The sequence below is a fragment of the Sprattus sprattus genome, assembly GCF_963457725.1.
Source record: "Sprattus sprattus genome assembly, chromosome: 1".
Lineage (NCBI taxonomy): Eukaryota > Metazoa > Chordata > Actinopteri > Clupeiformes > Clupeidae > Sprattus > Sprattus sprattus.
The window spans coordinates 20,308,318-20,324,873 of NC_137920.1; the positions used below are offsets into that span (position 1 = coordinate 20,308,318).

General features: G+C 44.6%; 2 protein-coding genes across 2 annotated transcripts; both read left to right on the forward strand.

Moving 5' to 3' along the window:
* The first annotated feature begins 1,485 nt into the window (after window positions 1–1,485).
* Window positions 1,486–7,284, forward strand: LOC308362601 (uncharacterized protein). The gene is made up of 7 exons (XM_080835333.1): window positions 1,486–1,525; window positions 2,151–2,215; window positions 2,341–3,200; window positions 4,928–5,288; window positions 5,713–5,776; window positions 6,033–6,453; window positions 6,868–7,284. The coding sequence occupies exons 2-7, from the start codon at window positions 2,198–2,200 to the stop codon at window positions 7,178–7,180; spliced, it is 2,037 nt and encodes a 678-aa protein (XP_080691459.1). The 5' UTR covers window positions 1,486–1,525; window positions 2,151–2,197; the 3' UTR covers window positions 7,181–7,284.
* A 2,060-nt stretch (window positions 7,285–9,344) lies between these two features.
* On the forward strand, window positions 9,345–14,486 carry LOC308374522 (52 kDa repressor of the inhibitor of the protein kinase-like). The gene is made up of 5 exons (XM_080850303.1): window positions 9,345–9,552; window positions 10,574–10,694; window positions 11,865–11,969; window positions 12,062–12,098; window positions 12,243–14,486. Exons 1-5 carry the CDS (start codon window positions 9,464–9,466, stop codon window positions 14,339–14,341), a joined length of 2,451 nt encoding a protein of 816 aa, XP_080706429.1. The 5' UTR covers window positions 9,345–9,463; the 3' UTR covers window positions 14,342–14,486.
* The last annotated feature ends 2,070 nt before the right edge of the window (window positions 14,487–16,556 follow it).

Genomic DNA, 16,556 nt, shown 5'->3' on the forward strand with positions numbered 1-16,556 from the left:
TGCTCAGCATAAATGTGGCCAGTAGGCGGCGGTAGGTCCCCATCTGATGACTCAATTTGGATGCGATTTGTCAAAACGATTCATCATTTAGTAGCGGATTACAGAGGCCTGAAGTTCAGGGGCAAAACTGTTTTCTAAAAAAAAAAAAAAAAAAGGGCTACTGCACACCTGGCGTCCCACCAGAACGCAAAAAAGCTATGATGTAGGCCTATCGTGTATGGTGAAATTATCTTCATCCCTGAATCAGATGAACATTATTTTACGGGGCGATCCAGATTAAAAGTACCACATGTCTAATGTTGAACGCACACAGGGAACTTTAAACCTTTTAAACGTGTATTTCACATACAGATAATCTTCACCTAACATAATCAATTCTAAAGCAGAAGCCTTGCTAGAAGTTGAAAACATTCAGGCTTTAGGCCAGGCCTGTGTGGGGCTGGGGTCGTCCTGACCCTGGTTGTCAATTTTTTTTTACAATCTGGATGCTAAATGCTCTATTTCAACGCAGTTTGAGATATAAGCACCAAGGTGTGGTGTTGGGGTGGGGGGTTGGGGGGTTGTGACAGCCTTACTGAGGGTTGTGACAGTCTGTTCAAGGAAAGACAACAACATGATACATGACAAATGGGAACAGAAATTGGGTAATACTTTAACCACAGAAGACAGCCGAGATTCAGTGCACGCGCGTGTGGGTGTGTGTGTGTGAGGGAGAGAGAGAGAGTGAGACAGAGAGAGAGATAGAGAGAGACATGACACCTAAAGGCCTGTATATAACAAGATGTATTTATTTCCTGAGTAATGTTGTTTATCGTGTGAGAAAACTGAGAATTTAGCAACACACGAATAATGGATGTTTAATACTTATTACAGTAACAGAAAAACTGGTAAAACAAATTGACAAAACTTTTCTTTCAGGCTTTAGGCCAGGCCTGTGTGGGGCTGGGGTCGTCCTGACCCTGGTTGTCACTTTTTTTATTACAATCTGGAAGCTAAATGCTCTATTTCAACGCAGTTTGATATATAAGCAGTAAGCCTGCAGACAGCACATGGCACGCAGAACCTGTCTTCTGTCTGACTAACATCAACATTACCGCAGTTATAAAGCCTACACAACACTGCTTCTCTCCGTGAGAACACTTTAACTCTTTAGCTAACAACTTTAACAACGCTTTTTTCAAACATAAACTATCTCAACCCGAGTCCGCCAGTGTCACTCGCTCCCGTTTCAAATATTTGAATGCCTTTTTTTTTCACCGTGCACGTCTGACTTTTGGAATGCGCTGAATGTTATTATGGTTTGAAACTGACAGTGACTTTGTTATTGTTGGTGGCGAAAAGCAACACCCCTACATCCCATGAGCACCCCTGTCTGCACCTGATTGGCTGGTTTGAGCATCGGGCGGAACTGATGCTTCAGCGCCAATTCAAATCTCCATTTGAAAGCGTTTGAAACGAGGTTTGCAGTTACTTGTCTGCCGCATTGAACGAGTTGTTGCTTGTTGAGTCACTCGCTGCTGAACAAGTAAGTATTATTTTCAAACTCTAATACTACTGCACGTCTTAACACGAGATAATGAAAATAAAACTCACTTTGGCATGTTGTTTCATCTACCGTTAAATCAAATTATATCGTAACAGTTGTAAAGCTAAAGTTACCTTTGGTATTCTTCATGGCCAAGACTAAAGAGTTAACATAAGCTAACGCATAATCAGTGATTCATCGAAAATATGTCTTAAAGTGTGATGCTGACTAATGTGAGTAAGCAAGGTTTCAGCGATTTAGCAAAGTTATTGACTTGCTATGTATCACTAAAAGGATAGTAAGCCAATGTTCTGAGTTGGTGCTGACTAGCTAGGTGGGGTTTTAGCACGTAGTCTGTGCTGACATCTGTATTATAACTTACGTTGACTTACTTAAGGCATGGGTTATTGTAACGCTAACCATGCAAGCAAGAGCCATGTTCCTCACCAAACAAAACGTATCATATGTCACTTTCAGCTTATTTTTGTTTTAATTACCGATAACTTTATGTTAGAAGTATCATACTGCTTATCTTGCACGTTAACTTAGCTATCTGGCTAGCTATATGGCGAAAGTCCGTAACGTTGACTCTTTTGCATATGTCTTTTCTTGTTTCTACAACAAGGTAACTTAACTACAAAGTTAACATCGTTGGATTTGGACACTACCATCATGGAGATTCACAAAAAGGTAAATTATCGTCCAATAAGTATCATTTCAAATTTTAGCCGGAGGCTTATTGTTTGTGGAATGCGTCTAGTAAAGTTATCGTAAGCTTGTCCTGTTCTAACCCTCAAACGTGTCTGTCTGAACAGAACAACAAGGAGAACGCCCGTCCCAAACTTGTGCAACAGAAGGTCGTCACGTCGTTTATCAAAAAAGCAGTTCCCGGGCTAACTGCCCCTTTGCAGTCCAAGAACGACCAGAAAGACGGGACAACTGATAAGAGGGCGGCACCTACAAAGAAGGCCGAACAGAGAGCCACGAAGCCAGCTGTTGCCAAACCCGATACCAAAAAGGTTCCAACGTTGACCCGGACCTTCCACTCCCAACAGTCCATCGATTATAAAAAGCTGCTTACACAAGGTCCAAAGCCCGCATCCTCAGCACCCCCACAGTGTCACCCAGGCATCTATAAGGGCAGGGTTGTCCAATCCAAGGTGGACTGTTTCAGAAAACCTGGCGACGCCACAGCTTCAACGACAGAAAAAAGGGTGTTCACAAAGCCAGCTTTACCCAAAACATTTGACTCCGTACCAGCGACGTTATCAAGATTCAAGTCGAAGTCCGTCACAGCCTTAGCCGGTAAAACCGCACCTTCCAGCTTCCAAACACAACCGCGCAGACCCAAGTCAGTTACCGACGTTCCGTTGAGTCGCCCCGCGAATAAAACTACCCGTGGCCAGACGCAAACCGTATCCACAGTGCGACAGTTCCAGGCTACCAAGAGGCCGCCCATCACTCGTTCGGTCCCACCGATTCCCAGGACCGTGGCTGGACCGAAAGCTCCCGCTAGCTCGGCGAGACCTGCCCCAGGTACTGTCAGGCAGACAGTCAGGCCGAGTCAGAACACCACCAGGCCACCTGTCGCCACGAGCCAGCGCCCCACCCGTAAACCTCCTACAAGCACACTCAGTCACACGAGGGTTGGCATGGAAACGGCAGAGGAGAGAAGGTGAGCTTAACAACTAGTGTACAGACACGTGTTTGTTTTTTACTTAGCTGTTAATATTACCTAGTTTTTACTCCATGTATTGCTCTTGCTGCTTGATTTTATGTAAAGCACTTTGAACTGCAACTCTTGTACTAAATGTGCTATAAAGTCTTACTTACTGAGTCTCCCATCCGGCAGAAGGATCCGGGCTATTAAGACCAAAACCTCTTGCCACCTGAACAGTTTTTTCCCCACGGCAGTGGGGCTCACAAACAAGCCCCCTGCATCACCCTGAAACTGGGTTTACAAACTCCAATTTACTGTTACTTCCCCTTCATGTGCCCAAATTAGTTATTATTTATTATTATCTTAAAAAAACATTTGTCCTTTGTTCTTGTTTATGCTTTTTTGTTATGTTATGTGTTATGTCCTATGCACCAACCACACCAGGTTAATTTCCTGTATGTGTGAATATACTTGGCTATTGAAAGCATTATGATTCTGAGTTGCATTTAATGCAAAGTTGGGTTATTTGAATTATAGCCATCATAAAACACAACACCCAAGACAGCAGGTCTCCACTGTCACTGTACATGTAATTACAGAAACAGTGTTTTTGTAAGTTTAGAGTTTGTAGTGGAAATTTCTTTTGCGAAGCTGTGCTCTTACATATGCTGCACGTATTGACTTCACAAACACTTTAATCCAAAGCAGGGTTTCCCCCAGGATTTCCTGTAAGGTGCGGTGGCACCTCAGCGGGGGGTCTGGGGCCCCCCCCCCCAGAAAATTTTGTATTTCTTAGACGCAATTTCCTGCATTTTAACCGAATTGTGGGCCCAGTTTCAGCTCAATACAGAACTGTACTTTTGTTTCTAAATACGGGACAATGTCATTATTTCAGGTCCTTAAAGGTGTACAAAGTATGGGTCCTCGACGATCTAAATGCATTAGAATTATTATCTTTGAAGAGGACGCGTTGACATTTTGGATTCGAAAACTCCGGCGGGAATTACTAGCTATTAGGCTACTTGTTTAACTGTTCTTGTATTTATTACGAACGAAATCGCTAAGTTGGTCGGCTTGTCCTTAGCCTAACTAATAGATCTATGAGCTCTGCGAAGGTGTCCGCCTATTTTAAAACCACGCAGGCCTCGGACTTGCTAACTTTAACAAACTTTGCTCTGTTGTCATCCGCTACAAGTGCAGGGCTCATTGAGGGACCACACACAGCTGTGCGTTTAGAATTGACCGTTACTGAAGCTTATTTACATTTAGCCTCCCGAAATAGACGCAATGTGAGAAACCAGCCGTCTACGTCTACAACATATTAGGCCTACGATGTAACCCCTGCACAATGTTCAACAACTTGTTCTCACATGTAAAATAAAATTAAATCAACGTCACGTACCTCTGATCCAGTTGTTCGGTTTCTAGTTTGAGGGCCAGTGTGTCAGAAACGAGAGAGGGGGCGGGGGGAGTATGTAAACCGGCTGTGGTAAGCCGTGGATGCCGTGGAACGCTGATCAAGTGCGGGAAAGGCAGACGAATCCTTTGATGTGGCAAATAACACACCAAAAAACAGGGCTCCGATTTTTTCCGATGCGTGGCGGGGAATGACGAAGGTGCGGCGGCCCGCCACGCTGAAATGAACGTAGCGGAAACCCTGCAAAGGGACTGACCGTACAGTCATACATGTTCATCAGTAATTCAATAATTTCATCTCCTTTGCAACGATTATGTCTCCCCAGAGCAAAGTTGGCCGACTGGCTAGCGCTGAAGGGCAAGACCCTGAAGAGGCCCCCCACCCACAGCACTCTGCCTACCCAAAGAACCAGAGCCTTCATCAAGCCCAAAGCGGATCCACAGCAGAACCATGAGCCTGAGTCGCGGCCCGCTGCAGAGCCCAGTCTGGTTCCGAAACCTGCTGCTGAACCCAGCCTGGTCGCGGAAGCCAAACCCGTCGCTGAGCTCGACGCCCCGGGGGAGGAAGTGGAGGTTGAGGAGCCGGTCACCTCCAGCCCAGTGCAGGTCATGAACACCACACTAGACATGGTGGACAACTCGGACCTGGATCTGCCCGAAGTAGACCTGGACGTCTGCATGGAGAACGTGAGTGGAGAGAGATGTCGTGTCGTGTGAGGTGCATGAATTCATGAAGTCAAATTTGGTTAAAGATGATGTAGAGGGTGTGCACAGTCTAAGGTGCAGAGAGACGTCATGTCGTGTGATGAATTGCAGTTGTTCCTGAATGAAGTGGTGTTGTGACGTGATGAATAAATTGCATTTGTTCGTGAATGAATTGCATTTGTTGTAATACCATAACGAAGCCAAATTTGGTTCAAGTTTAGTATTTCAAATTTTAGAGTGTACAGCCTGATCATGTTGTAACATGAGTTGTAACAGGTGCAAGTCTTAAGATGGTGATTCCCAGCCCTAGTGGTGACATGAGGTGTAACAGGTGCGAGTCTTGAGATGGTGATTCCCAGCCCTAGTGGTGACTCCTCTGTTTGTCCTCTGCTCTCTGCTGCTACAGCTGGTGGTGAATCTGTGTGGGGCTCTTGAGGCCCTGGAGCCGCCCTCGACGTGCCAAAGCCAAGGTATATTCTTCAGTTCTTTACCGGAAGAGACATCTTTACTGTGTTTTGTGTACATATTGCCAGTATTGGAAGCCGCCGCCTCCTGTCCTCCCCTTTGAGCTTAACTTTGGACACGCAGAATGATGTGTTCAGTTTAGTTTACACAATTTTCAAATAATAATAATAATAATAATGATGATGATGAAATGTAATTATATTATGTTGGTAAAGTGGTTATGTATGCTAGTGTTTGATTTTTTTTGGTTGGTGTTTTCAGAGCCACATGCTGATGAAAAGGACTCGAAGGCAGAGCTGGAGGGCATGGTGGAGGAGGAGGTGCAGGTTAGCGAGGAGGAGGAGGAGGACGACGACGACGACGACGATGATGAGATTAAAGAGGAGTTTGCAGACAACAAGAGGGACAGTGAGAAGCCAACCAATGACAGTTCAGACGAAGAGTCCGAGTCGGAAATGGAAGCGGATTCGATCAAGGGTTCAGAGTCAGACAGCGACAGCGACACAGATAAAGAGAACCAGGCCGAGGCTGCCGACGTCGACAATCGTAAAGTGAAGATGGAGGTGAAGGTAGAAGATGATGATGACGACGAAGAGGAGGACAACTGTGGCCCCACAACCCCAGAATGCAAAGGGGCATCGATGGTGAAGTACAGCGTGAGGACGACCCCCTTCCTTCAGAGGTGAGCTAGAGGAGATAATGTTTTACTCGTTTCTTTAGGTGTGCAGGGGTGCAGGGTCAAGCGTTAGAAGATGCTTCCCAACCTGGCACAGATCCCAAAAAGGGCGTGCAATGGCTTTCAACCGCTGAAAATTTCTGATGGGGGACTGTTGACAATTTCAGTAGGAAATGATATCATCTTTATCTTTTACATGTATGTATGGCAGAAGAGCACAAATGGTAATGAATTAAGTAACTCTAGAATGAGAACTGAGAAGTCAAAACATTTCAAATATATGCATCTCCCCCCCCCTCTTCTCTCCTGCCTCGAAAGAGTGAAGAAGAGGAGATTTCATTACCTGTTTTTCTCCTTTCCTCTCTTCCCTCTTTTCCCCTGACTGGAAACGACAATGAATCCCCCCCATTTAATACACAGCGTGAAGAAGAGAATCGACGTCAGCGAATCAGCGACGACGGCTACCCCCTCCAGCTGCGGCTCATCCCGTCGCCACAGGCAACGGCAGAGCAGCAGCATCGGCGACCTGAAGTTCCTGACGCCCGTGCGCCGCTCCCGTCGCATCGAGGGCCACTCCTCACGCCTGCCCTCCGCCGTGACCGAGCACGACCCCTGCGTGACCTCGCTCGCAGAGCTGGCGAGCCTCGAGGGCGGCGATCACGAATCCAACGCCTACATCTACAGGAGAAACCCAGCGCTGCTCGACGAGCACGGAGACCTGACCCAACTGTGAGGAAATGCTCTTCAAATTGGCTATTACACTAGCCAACGCAGTTCGTTCAACCAATCATAAGCAGTTAGGTCATCAAATTATAACTCCCTGCTCTTGATTGGCTGAACCTGTCGGACATTTTGTTTTATAATGATCGCATGTATTGAGACCAGAGAGGGTTGTGATTGAGTTCACAGTTATGAGTACGGTCACGCAAACAGGAGGTGTGATAGTGAATTGACCTGGAATGTATGATTAAGGGCACTTTGTATCAGAAGATAAACAATAAGCGTTGCTTTTATATATATCAACCATGTTAAAAATCGTTTAACTGATCTATGCTTACTAACAGTATACATTACAGTTCTATTTTAAGATGCTCCGCTTGGATAAGATGGCATTGTGCCTAAACAGTGTCTCCTGTTGTAGTTGTGCTGCTTGAGGTCAAAAAAGTGTCTAAAAAAAGCTAAGATTGGGGGTTTTGGGATCGTCTTATATCTGTGTGTAAAGGCAATGTCCTCAGATTCCTTTGAAGGACCTCGAGAAATGTGTGGTTATGGCAAATGTGTTAAAGATAATGGTTACATGGGAGCCGGTGTTGTTAAAGCTTAGCTGTTGTACCGGTTTCTTATCTGGTACTTTTTAAATAACTGTCACTGGACAGTGTTTGTAAGCCTACTAACTGAGTTGACGAGGATGCAAGATAAGGGTCTGATTAACTAAAGCATTTGATGTCTTTTGTATTGCTTGTTTTACTGTAATTTTGCTGATATTTTGAAACTGAACTTTTAAAGCAAGAAACAAATTAAGATGTTAGATAAAAAAAAATATTTTAACATTAAGAAAAGTATATGTTAAGTTGTATGCTTATTATAACCAAACAAAAAAAAAACATTGTTTCACAGCTGTCTGAGGCAACAAAGAATGAAAACATCTGACTTTAAAATTAACATATGGGTTGATGCCTTTTAAGGGCAACACTTACACACAAATACGCATTGTACATAAATGCACAGACACCCATCAACACTTTTGATCACCCTCCCATGTTCTCCTCACTGTGTATGTGCTGTTCATGTGATTTCCAACTATTTATTTGTGTGTTCTGTCATTTCTAAATGTGTTCTCACCCTTTTTTGTGTGTCTGTGGTACTTGTTCAATCTTTGGTCACAACACTATCTAAGGCCCTTTGTTTGGGTACTTGTTGCCTTTTGTTAAAATAAAAAATTCTGGAAAAAAAAGCATGATATTTTATTTACCTGTTTTAATATAATCCGGAGAAACAAAAATGAATGTGGTCAGACATCAAACCACCGGAACAATTAAGTTATTATTTGCAACTAGAGTGCCAGACATAAGTCTGAACTAATATATAATTTAAAATGAAACTATTGAGAAATAGGGCCATTCCTTTTGTAATGTATTGCCAAATGGAATGTTAGCATTTATTGTGTGCTGCAGATTTGGAGGAGTTGACCATTACATTTTCTCTTTACTTTAAAGCTGAGCTACCAACCCTTTAAAGTTTAAAGTATTATATGAAATAAATGCCAACATTGCATCGAGGTGCCATTCCATGGTTTTTGTTTTCATATAGATATCTTACTTCAATTTACTTTTGGGCTTGGACTATACCCTGCCGGTAAAATTAACTTTTTCAAATCGACACGATCTTGAATATTCTTCTTTATTGCTATTTTGCAAGCCAACGTTTATGAAGTACCGCCATCTATAGGCAATATATCATCACAAGTGAATGCACATACCTACACTATCTCCTACTCTTTTTCAAAAACATTTAAACCTTTTCTTTACATGGACAATATGCCTGCTTCAAATGCCAAAAGACAACAATTTGGGATCTAGTCATAGAATTAGCCTACAAGAATCTGGACTTCAACGATGTGTACTTTGGAGGTAATAGGTCGATGTATACAACGGGCGATTTATTTTCAGAATAGCCTTATTTTTTCTCCCTTGCACATTATTTCAATGAAATTGGTGCATCTCGAAGACCGTTACACGATTTGCTCTGTCTGGGGGGGGGGGGATTCCTGCAGAAAGCGCGCCTGTTTATTTGAAATATCCAGATCACATGACATCGCCCCTAACAGTCCCTTGAGCAATGCATTGTGGGACGCGGACGAACTCCACGCGTTGATTCCTCCAGGCCACACAAAGCAGTGTAGTGCGGATGTGAATGGGTATATTTTATTTAAAATACTTATTTAATAGACATTTGTCTATTTCGGTCTTCGGACAGGCTCTCCTAAAGTGTAACTGTCGGGGACACACAGACAACAATGCCAAATTTCTGCGTGGCGCCGAATTGCACCAAGAAAAGTACGCAAACAGACTTGGCTTTCTTCCGATTTCCAAGAGATGTGAAGAGGTAAGTAACGACGTTTAACTGCATATTGTAGTAAAACTACAGCAAAATATCAGTCTAGCTATTTGACATTACCTACAGCGTGTAAACATGCAAACATATTAGCTAGTCCAATTGCCTTGGTAACTCTTGCATTTGCTAACTTAGCTGTCCAACCGTAAAGCGCGTAAAGTTAGCCAACATTAGCAAGCTGCCATTCAAATGTTAGCTAGTTAGCACTGCTAGAAAACAGCTATTGGTTAAGATGTTCAGCTATACCCATGTAGTTTTGATGGGCAAACATAGTGGTGATTGCTAGGGCTAACGATGTACTGTGATTGTCCTGCAAACAATTCCCATTCCGACGAGATTGAGTTGCAAGGTAACGTCTAGTAGCCGCACACACAGGTCCATGGTGAACCATACTGTCGAACTGAACAGGCTGTCTCTTCTTTCGTGCTGCTTTCGTGTAAGACCACGCTAGTCTAAGCTATGTCATGTTGGGATAGATGTGTATCATTGATTGAGTCTGAGCACGTGACAAAATATTAAGCAAGTGAGGCTATAGTAATGGCGCGGATAATTAAATGTACTGGTAGCCTACTGAAGATGACGTGATGTGTTGCGTATTTAAGCATGAGAACTATGGGAAGTGAAGTTCATTGTCATACATTTTCGCTGGTGTTTTTTTAAGCAAACAGGTGTTGAATACGCAGTCCGTGATCTGGCGAAATTTTGTAGATGTTTGACCTCAACAGTCAATGTAATTGCACCCATTATCTACCTGTTTCCGAATAAGCATGTTGTTTGGCTGGAATTGTATATGGCTCGGTCCGAGCCACTTTGTTGTTCCCTTTTTCTGTACGGTCACCGAAATGTTTGTAGTGCACACAGTAAACAGGAAGCTGTGAGAACCAAAACAAAGTGTTTTTGATAAGAATTGTGGACTTCTTAGTTAGCTAACATTTCAATGGCCTTGAGGCAGAATCGAGAAGCCCACATTTAATAACCATAGTCGACTCTCTCTTTTTCACGTTATGTCTAGATGTCACGAATGGGTGGAGAACTGTCGTCGTGCTGACCTGCTGGCCAAAACACCGGACCAGCTGAATAAGCACTACAGACTGTGTGCTGCTCATTTTGACCCCACCATGATCTCTAAAACGGTAAGTGGAGATAGATGCCAGTGGATATTCTGGCAGACAAGTCATTATAATAACATAAATTATAAGAATTTAAGGTTAAAAAAAAATAATTCCACCCAAGTGCTTGTTCTGGAGCGTGTCAGACCTTGGGCTCTGTACAGTTCAACTTGCTCTGACAATCACTGGCTATTGGTGCTATGTAATTAAATAAAATTAAATAAAAAAAAGGGCGAGTGATGCTGATGGTAAAAATCCGTAGTTTGCATAATGGTTAAAGGCACAGGCTGCAATTCCAACCCTAAGCTCAATTTGTGTCACATTTAAGTGATCGTGTTGTTGGTTAAATGTGTGATAGGCACACTAGACTTTGTACCAGTTCCCACTAAAACCGAACAGAACTGATCTGGACGAGGACCAGATTATACAACAGTATACATATGGAAGTGGTACACCCCTGTGCAGTATCACTTATACATACTACATACATACACACACACACACACACACACACACACACACACACACACACACACAGACACCACACACACCCTTATACTGTATGCATGCAGAAGTGGTACACCCCTGTGCAATATCACTTTAGTGTACATGTTGTACATACATGCATGTATGCATACGGAAGTCAGTACACCCCTGTGCATTATTACTTACTTGTCAATTGATTACAGTACAGTTATTGCATTACTTCTTAGTTGAGCAGTAGGATATTTTTAGTAACAACTTTAGATTTACCTTGTTAAAAATACAGGCCCCACAGTTAGAACTCAATGCATCAAAAGTCATTACTGAGACTCAAATCTTTGCATTTTTTTTCAATACCTCATATGTTTGCCTTTATTTTTTATGACGGACTGAAGAATTTTTTATAAAGTCTGTAGTTACTCTTTTACTATTTGTGTTATCAGACTCAAGTACTTTTATAACGTCTGTAGTTACTCTTTTACTATTTGTGTTAATTTATTGCCATGCGTGTTGAACAATATAACATGTATGTTGAATAATTTAACATGTATTTTGAATGGTTAATCAGTCATTTGATATGAAGTGGGTCCCCTTTTTGTTGTTCCATTTATAACATGTTGCACATGAAGGTTGAGTGAGACAAGCTTGTGTTCATGAAGGTATACACACAGTTGATGAAGCGAGATGTGCTTGTGTTCTTTAATGTTTTAGGGTCCATTCCGGACGGTTCTGAAGGATAATGCCGTTCCCACCATATTTGACTTCACTGGCCAGAACAAGAAACTGCACAAAAATCGCAAGCGTGTCAAAGTTCTGGTGAGATTTTGTTTATTTTGTGGTTTTAAGAATTTAAGTTTCCAGGAATGTTTTTTATTTACTTTTTGTTTGTTTGTTTTTCCTCTCCACAGACAGAAGAAGAAGTAAGAGATATTAAAGAACGCAGATGTAAGTAACCATCTTCACCAACTAAAAATCTGTGTGTGCGTTCGTGTGTGCGTCAGTGCGTGCGTTAGTGCGCAAGTCCCAATCAAGGTCACACTAACACTCTGTTTGTGTTTGTTCTCTTGTTTGTTTGTTTTCAATCAACAGTGGAGGAGGAGGCAGAAGCAAACAGAGAGGACGAGGATGAAGAAGAAATGGAACAGGACAGCGCTCCTCAACTTACCCCGGCAGAGCAGGAACTTCGGGAATACCTGCGTTCCTTGTTCGAGATCCTGCTTCTGCTCGGCAAGCAAGGAATTCCGCTGATCGGACACACAGCAACTGCCCCTCTGTCATCCACATTTGAGAAGGGCAAAGAAAAGGATGATGTCGTCGACGGCAACCAAAAGAAATCTGATGCGAACGGAGACGGAAACAAACCTAGGTTGACCTTCACCCCTCTGAGCAACTTCCAGGCTCTGGTGGAGTTCCGAATCAGCGCTGGCGACGAGGCGCTCCGTCAGCGGTTTGAAGGTGCTGCAACAAACTCGGAGACGTGCCCGCCCGAGACGCTGTGCAACATGCTGGAGGTGGTGGGATCCTGCATCAGACAGGACATCCTCCGCGATGTGCAGCTGTTCTCCCTGATTGCAGGTGAACCCGCGGAAATGTCGTCCGACATGACCAGCAGGGAGAGTGGCTGTAATGTCCTTCTGCCGATCTTTGCCCGGTTTCTGGACGGCTCGGTCGGACGGCCCCGAGAGGAGCTCCTGGGCTTCGTGTCGATGGAGGGCAATGGGGATCCGCTGGCAGACAGGCTGGTGGGGTTCGTGACTGGCACATGCGGTCTGGACATGGCCAAGTGCCGCGGGTTCGCCTACGACTGCAGTGGCGCAGGGGGCACCCATCACGCGCTCAAGATGCGCACTGCGGCCGAGAGGATCTCCGAGCAACACCCGACAGTTGTTCGCACACTGTGGTCGGGCTGCGGCCTCAACACCCTGCTGGCAGAAAGCGCCAGCACGCCCGGGACGCAGGTTGTCATAGCAACGCTGGGCCGCATCGACGCACTCCTCCGCAGCTCCCCGGCGCTACGCCTCGAGCTGGAGCGCACTGTGGCGACAAGTTTACGCGACGACGAAGACAAGGCCAGGACCCTCCTCGAGGCGTGCCGGGGCAGGTGGGGCCGTCGCCACGACGCATTCCAGCTGACCTCCGACCTCCTGGAGTCCCTGAAGCTCTGCTTGGAGGCAGTCTGCGACAACGGCCACGACCCGCGGTGGAGCGAGAGGGTCGTGCGGGACTGCCTGGCACTCTCGGAGATGCTCAACGACTTTGAGTTCCTGGCGGCACTGGTGGTTCTGAAGAACGTGCTCTCGTTCACGCGAGCCTTCGGCAGGAACCTGCAGGGCGGTGCCATCGACGTGCACCTGGCCACGAGCAGCGTCACGGCGGTGCTGCACTCACTCATCGAGGTGGCCGACAACATCGACGTCTACCACGAGTTCTGGTTCGAGGAGGCCGTGCTGGTCGCTCAGTCCCTGGGCATCCCCGTGAGGGTGCCCCTGCGCCACCTCCGCAAGTGCGGCGCCGCGTCCAGTGGGGTCGAGCCGCAACCCGAGAGCTACTACAAAGACCACCTGACGGTGCCCGTGGTCAGCTACGTGATCTCGGAGCTCAACGACCTGTTCACCGAGACCCACCTGAAGGTGCTGCGCTGCCTCTCGCTCGTCCCTGCCGTCATGGGCCAGCTCAAGTTCGCAGCAGACGTCGCGGAAGAGAACGCCGTCGCCGAGGTGTACCGCAACGACCTGCCCAGCCCGGACACCTTGGCGACGGAGCTCCAGTGCTGGCGGGTAAAGTGGAAGCACAGGAGCAAAGGCGTCCCGCTGCCGGCCAGCATCGCGGAGACGCTCCAGCTCCCCGACGTCAAGTTCTTCCCAAACCTTGACGCACTCCTCAAGGCGCTCTGGAACTTTCCGATTCTCGCCCTGGAGGAGGAGCAGCAGCAGCCGGAGGAGGAGACGACGACGGCACCGGCGGAAGAGGCAGAGAAGGAGGTTGCTACCGGCGACAGCGACTCCGGCAGCGCTAGTGACCGAGGCAACTGCGGGACTGCTCGTAACCGGCTCCATGCGTACCTCCGTGATACTCCCATCCGTCACAGGTGCCAAAGGCTGGCCCTCATCTATGCCAACATGGACGCACAGCACGACCCGGACCGAATGGTGGAGTCCTATTTGAAACTGTACCCAGACAGTAATTGAATGTTGGACGTTCCGATTCCTTTCGTGGTCATTTGAATGTGTTCATATGTAAATACTGTATTGTGTCTTTTGACCTTTTTGTTTCTTTCCCTTTAAAATAATTTGGCAAAAGACATGGAGGAGAGGGGGGAAGAAGGTGACTATTTTCAGCAGTTATAGATTCTCTTTGTAATGAACCCGGGGGGATTAATAAAATGTTTATTGATCTATGTATTGTCCTTATTCAGTGATATTTTTTCCTGAGGTCTTAGTCAGACTTCTACATGCAATAGAGTCTTTTAGACATTTTATGGACTTACAGTTTTTCTCGCTTGCTTTGGAGAATTTTTCCACTCACGGTTTACTTTTTCAAAACAGCTCACACACAGCCCTTTAACAGAAGCTGAAATTACCAAAACACTATATGATGGTTGCAGAATGACACTACCTTCTCAAAAACGTAACACACAACGATCAAAACCAAACATTTCCTTCAAAACCTACATTTTATGGACTTAAATGGCCTCTAAGGGTCATACTCTGGTACTATGACTGAACAACAGAATAAGAGCTCCATCTTTTGCTTTCTCATCTAAAAGCAGAGAGAAAGGAGTCTAGGTCTGCATGTATATTCAGATGCTGAATTATTTTATGTATATGTATATAAAATGTCTGCTATGTACATTCCCATCTAAGAGCATAACAATGACTAACAACTTTAAGCAGGTGTGTTTGTCATGGTTTGATATGCAGGGTACGAGTTATCCAAGAGCAGGATTGGGGACCTCTGACTGAATGTTGTGACCTGCAGACAAAGTCCTTCTAAGCAACTGTCACCACTCGGCAGCCATCTTGGCAACGCCTGTGCGCAGCTATTTCAGGCAAACAAGATCAGGCTCTGATCTAATGAGGATAGGCCCATAACTCCACATAGGATGGTCTAACAGACATTAAAAATGCATCACATAAGCCCGCGTTTAAATCTGACAGCATCTTCGTGGTGACTTGCTCACTGTGCATGCACTACATTTCGTGCCTCTGCCATTACTGTGGCAACAGTGGAAATAAGCAGAACATGCAGGGGAGCTGAAACGTCAGTTGCACCGTGTGATTGGCTCTTTATAAAACGATTCACAGCTTATGGATGTAGCCATGTAGGCCACAGTACTGGACAGTACAGTAATCATAAGCAGTCATTAGCTACCGGCTAGCTGATTTGAAATCCAATGGAGGTTTCCAGTCTGCACTGCATTCAATGACTGGTGACTTACAATTAGTAGGTGTTATATTACAAAACATAGGCCTGCATCAAAACGCACTCACACGTCGGTTGAAAATGATATTGATGACATGGGGCTCACCCTGCCAACACCTATCTGGGTGTTTTTCTCTTAAATCTACATGTGAAGTTAAACTGGAGGTTGATCAGACACACTGGCACTGTAGCTTACTATGACTGTCTGTAAACAGGGTCATGGAGAGAGAAGAAGAATGGGGTTATGCTGCCATCTACAGGTTATAATGCAGCATTTTTATTTTTTAGAACACAATTCACCAATAAATAGACACACACATATATAAACATACATATCTTCTTCACAACATCTGTGCTGAATGTTGAAGTAAATACACAAAATTGGTTTGTGTTCCTGTCATTTTATTAGAGAGAAAAAGCTTTGCCTTTTCAGTCAGATAAGTTGAACAGAAAAAGAAAAAAAAACATACTATTCACCTCAAGCACATGTCAATCAAATGTGCCATAGCTGTACTTCCATGAAATCAAGAGATGAACAGAAAAAGTAATAGCCAATAAAGCTATAAAAAAAAGTATAGCCCTTGACATTTGGGTAGATAAATGTCTTGGGGGTCATCAGTTATCCATCTCAAAAGTTTGGACACACCTCATTTTTTGATACGTTTTTTCTTTACTTTTATAATTTTTTACATGGTAGATAACACTTTTTTTTTGTTTAGTACATACTTTTGTATGTGTTCTTTTGTAGTTTAAATATCTTCAGTATTAGTATACAATGTAGAAAATAATAAAAGTAAAGAAAACACTTTTCTACACTAACAAAAATTAAAGGTGTGTCCAAACTTTTGACTGGTACTGTATACGCTTTACACATCCCACAAACCATTGTAATAATTGCTTTAAAGATTATATGAAGCACCTGACAAAATCGAAGGCTGTGTACATAAGGAGTAAGGACAACTTCCTGTGTCCCCTGCCAAA

Excerpts from the sequence above, each read along its gene's own strand:
- LOC308362601 (XM_080835333.1), top strand. Across the intron at positions 3,201-4,927 it reads GAAACGGCAGAGGAGAGAAG|AGCAAAGTTGGCCGACTGGC; the intron begins GTGAGCTTAACA and ends ATGTCTCCCCAG. Across the intron at positions 5,777-6,032 it reads CTCGACGTGCCAAAGCCAAG|AGCCACATGCTGATGAAAAG; the intron begins GTATATTCTTCA and ends TGGTGTTTTCAG.
- LOC308374522 (XM_080850303.1), top strand. The coding sequence starts at position 9,464 with ATGCCAAATTTCTGCGTGGCGCCGAATTGCACCAAGAAAAGTACGCAA. Across the intron at positions 9,553-10,573 it reads TTTCCAAGAGATGTGAAGAG|ATGTCACGAATGGGTGGAGA; the intron begins GTAAGTAACGAC and ends CGTTATGTCTAG. Across the intron at positions 10,695-11,864 it reads CCACCATGATCTCTAAAACG|GGTCCATTCCGGACGGTTCT; the intron begins GTAAGTGGAGAT and ends TTAATGTTTTAG.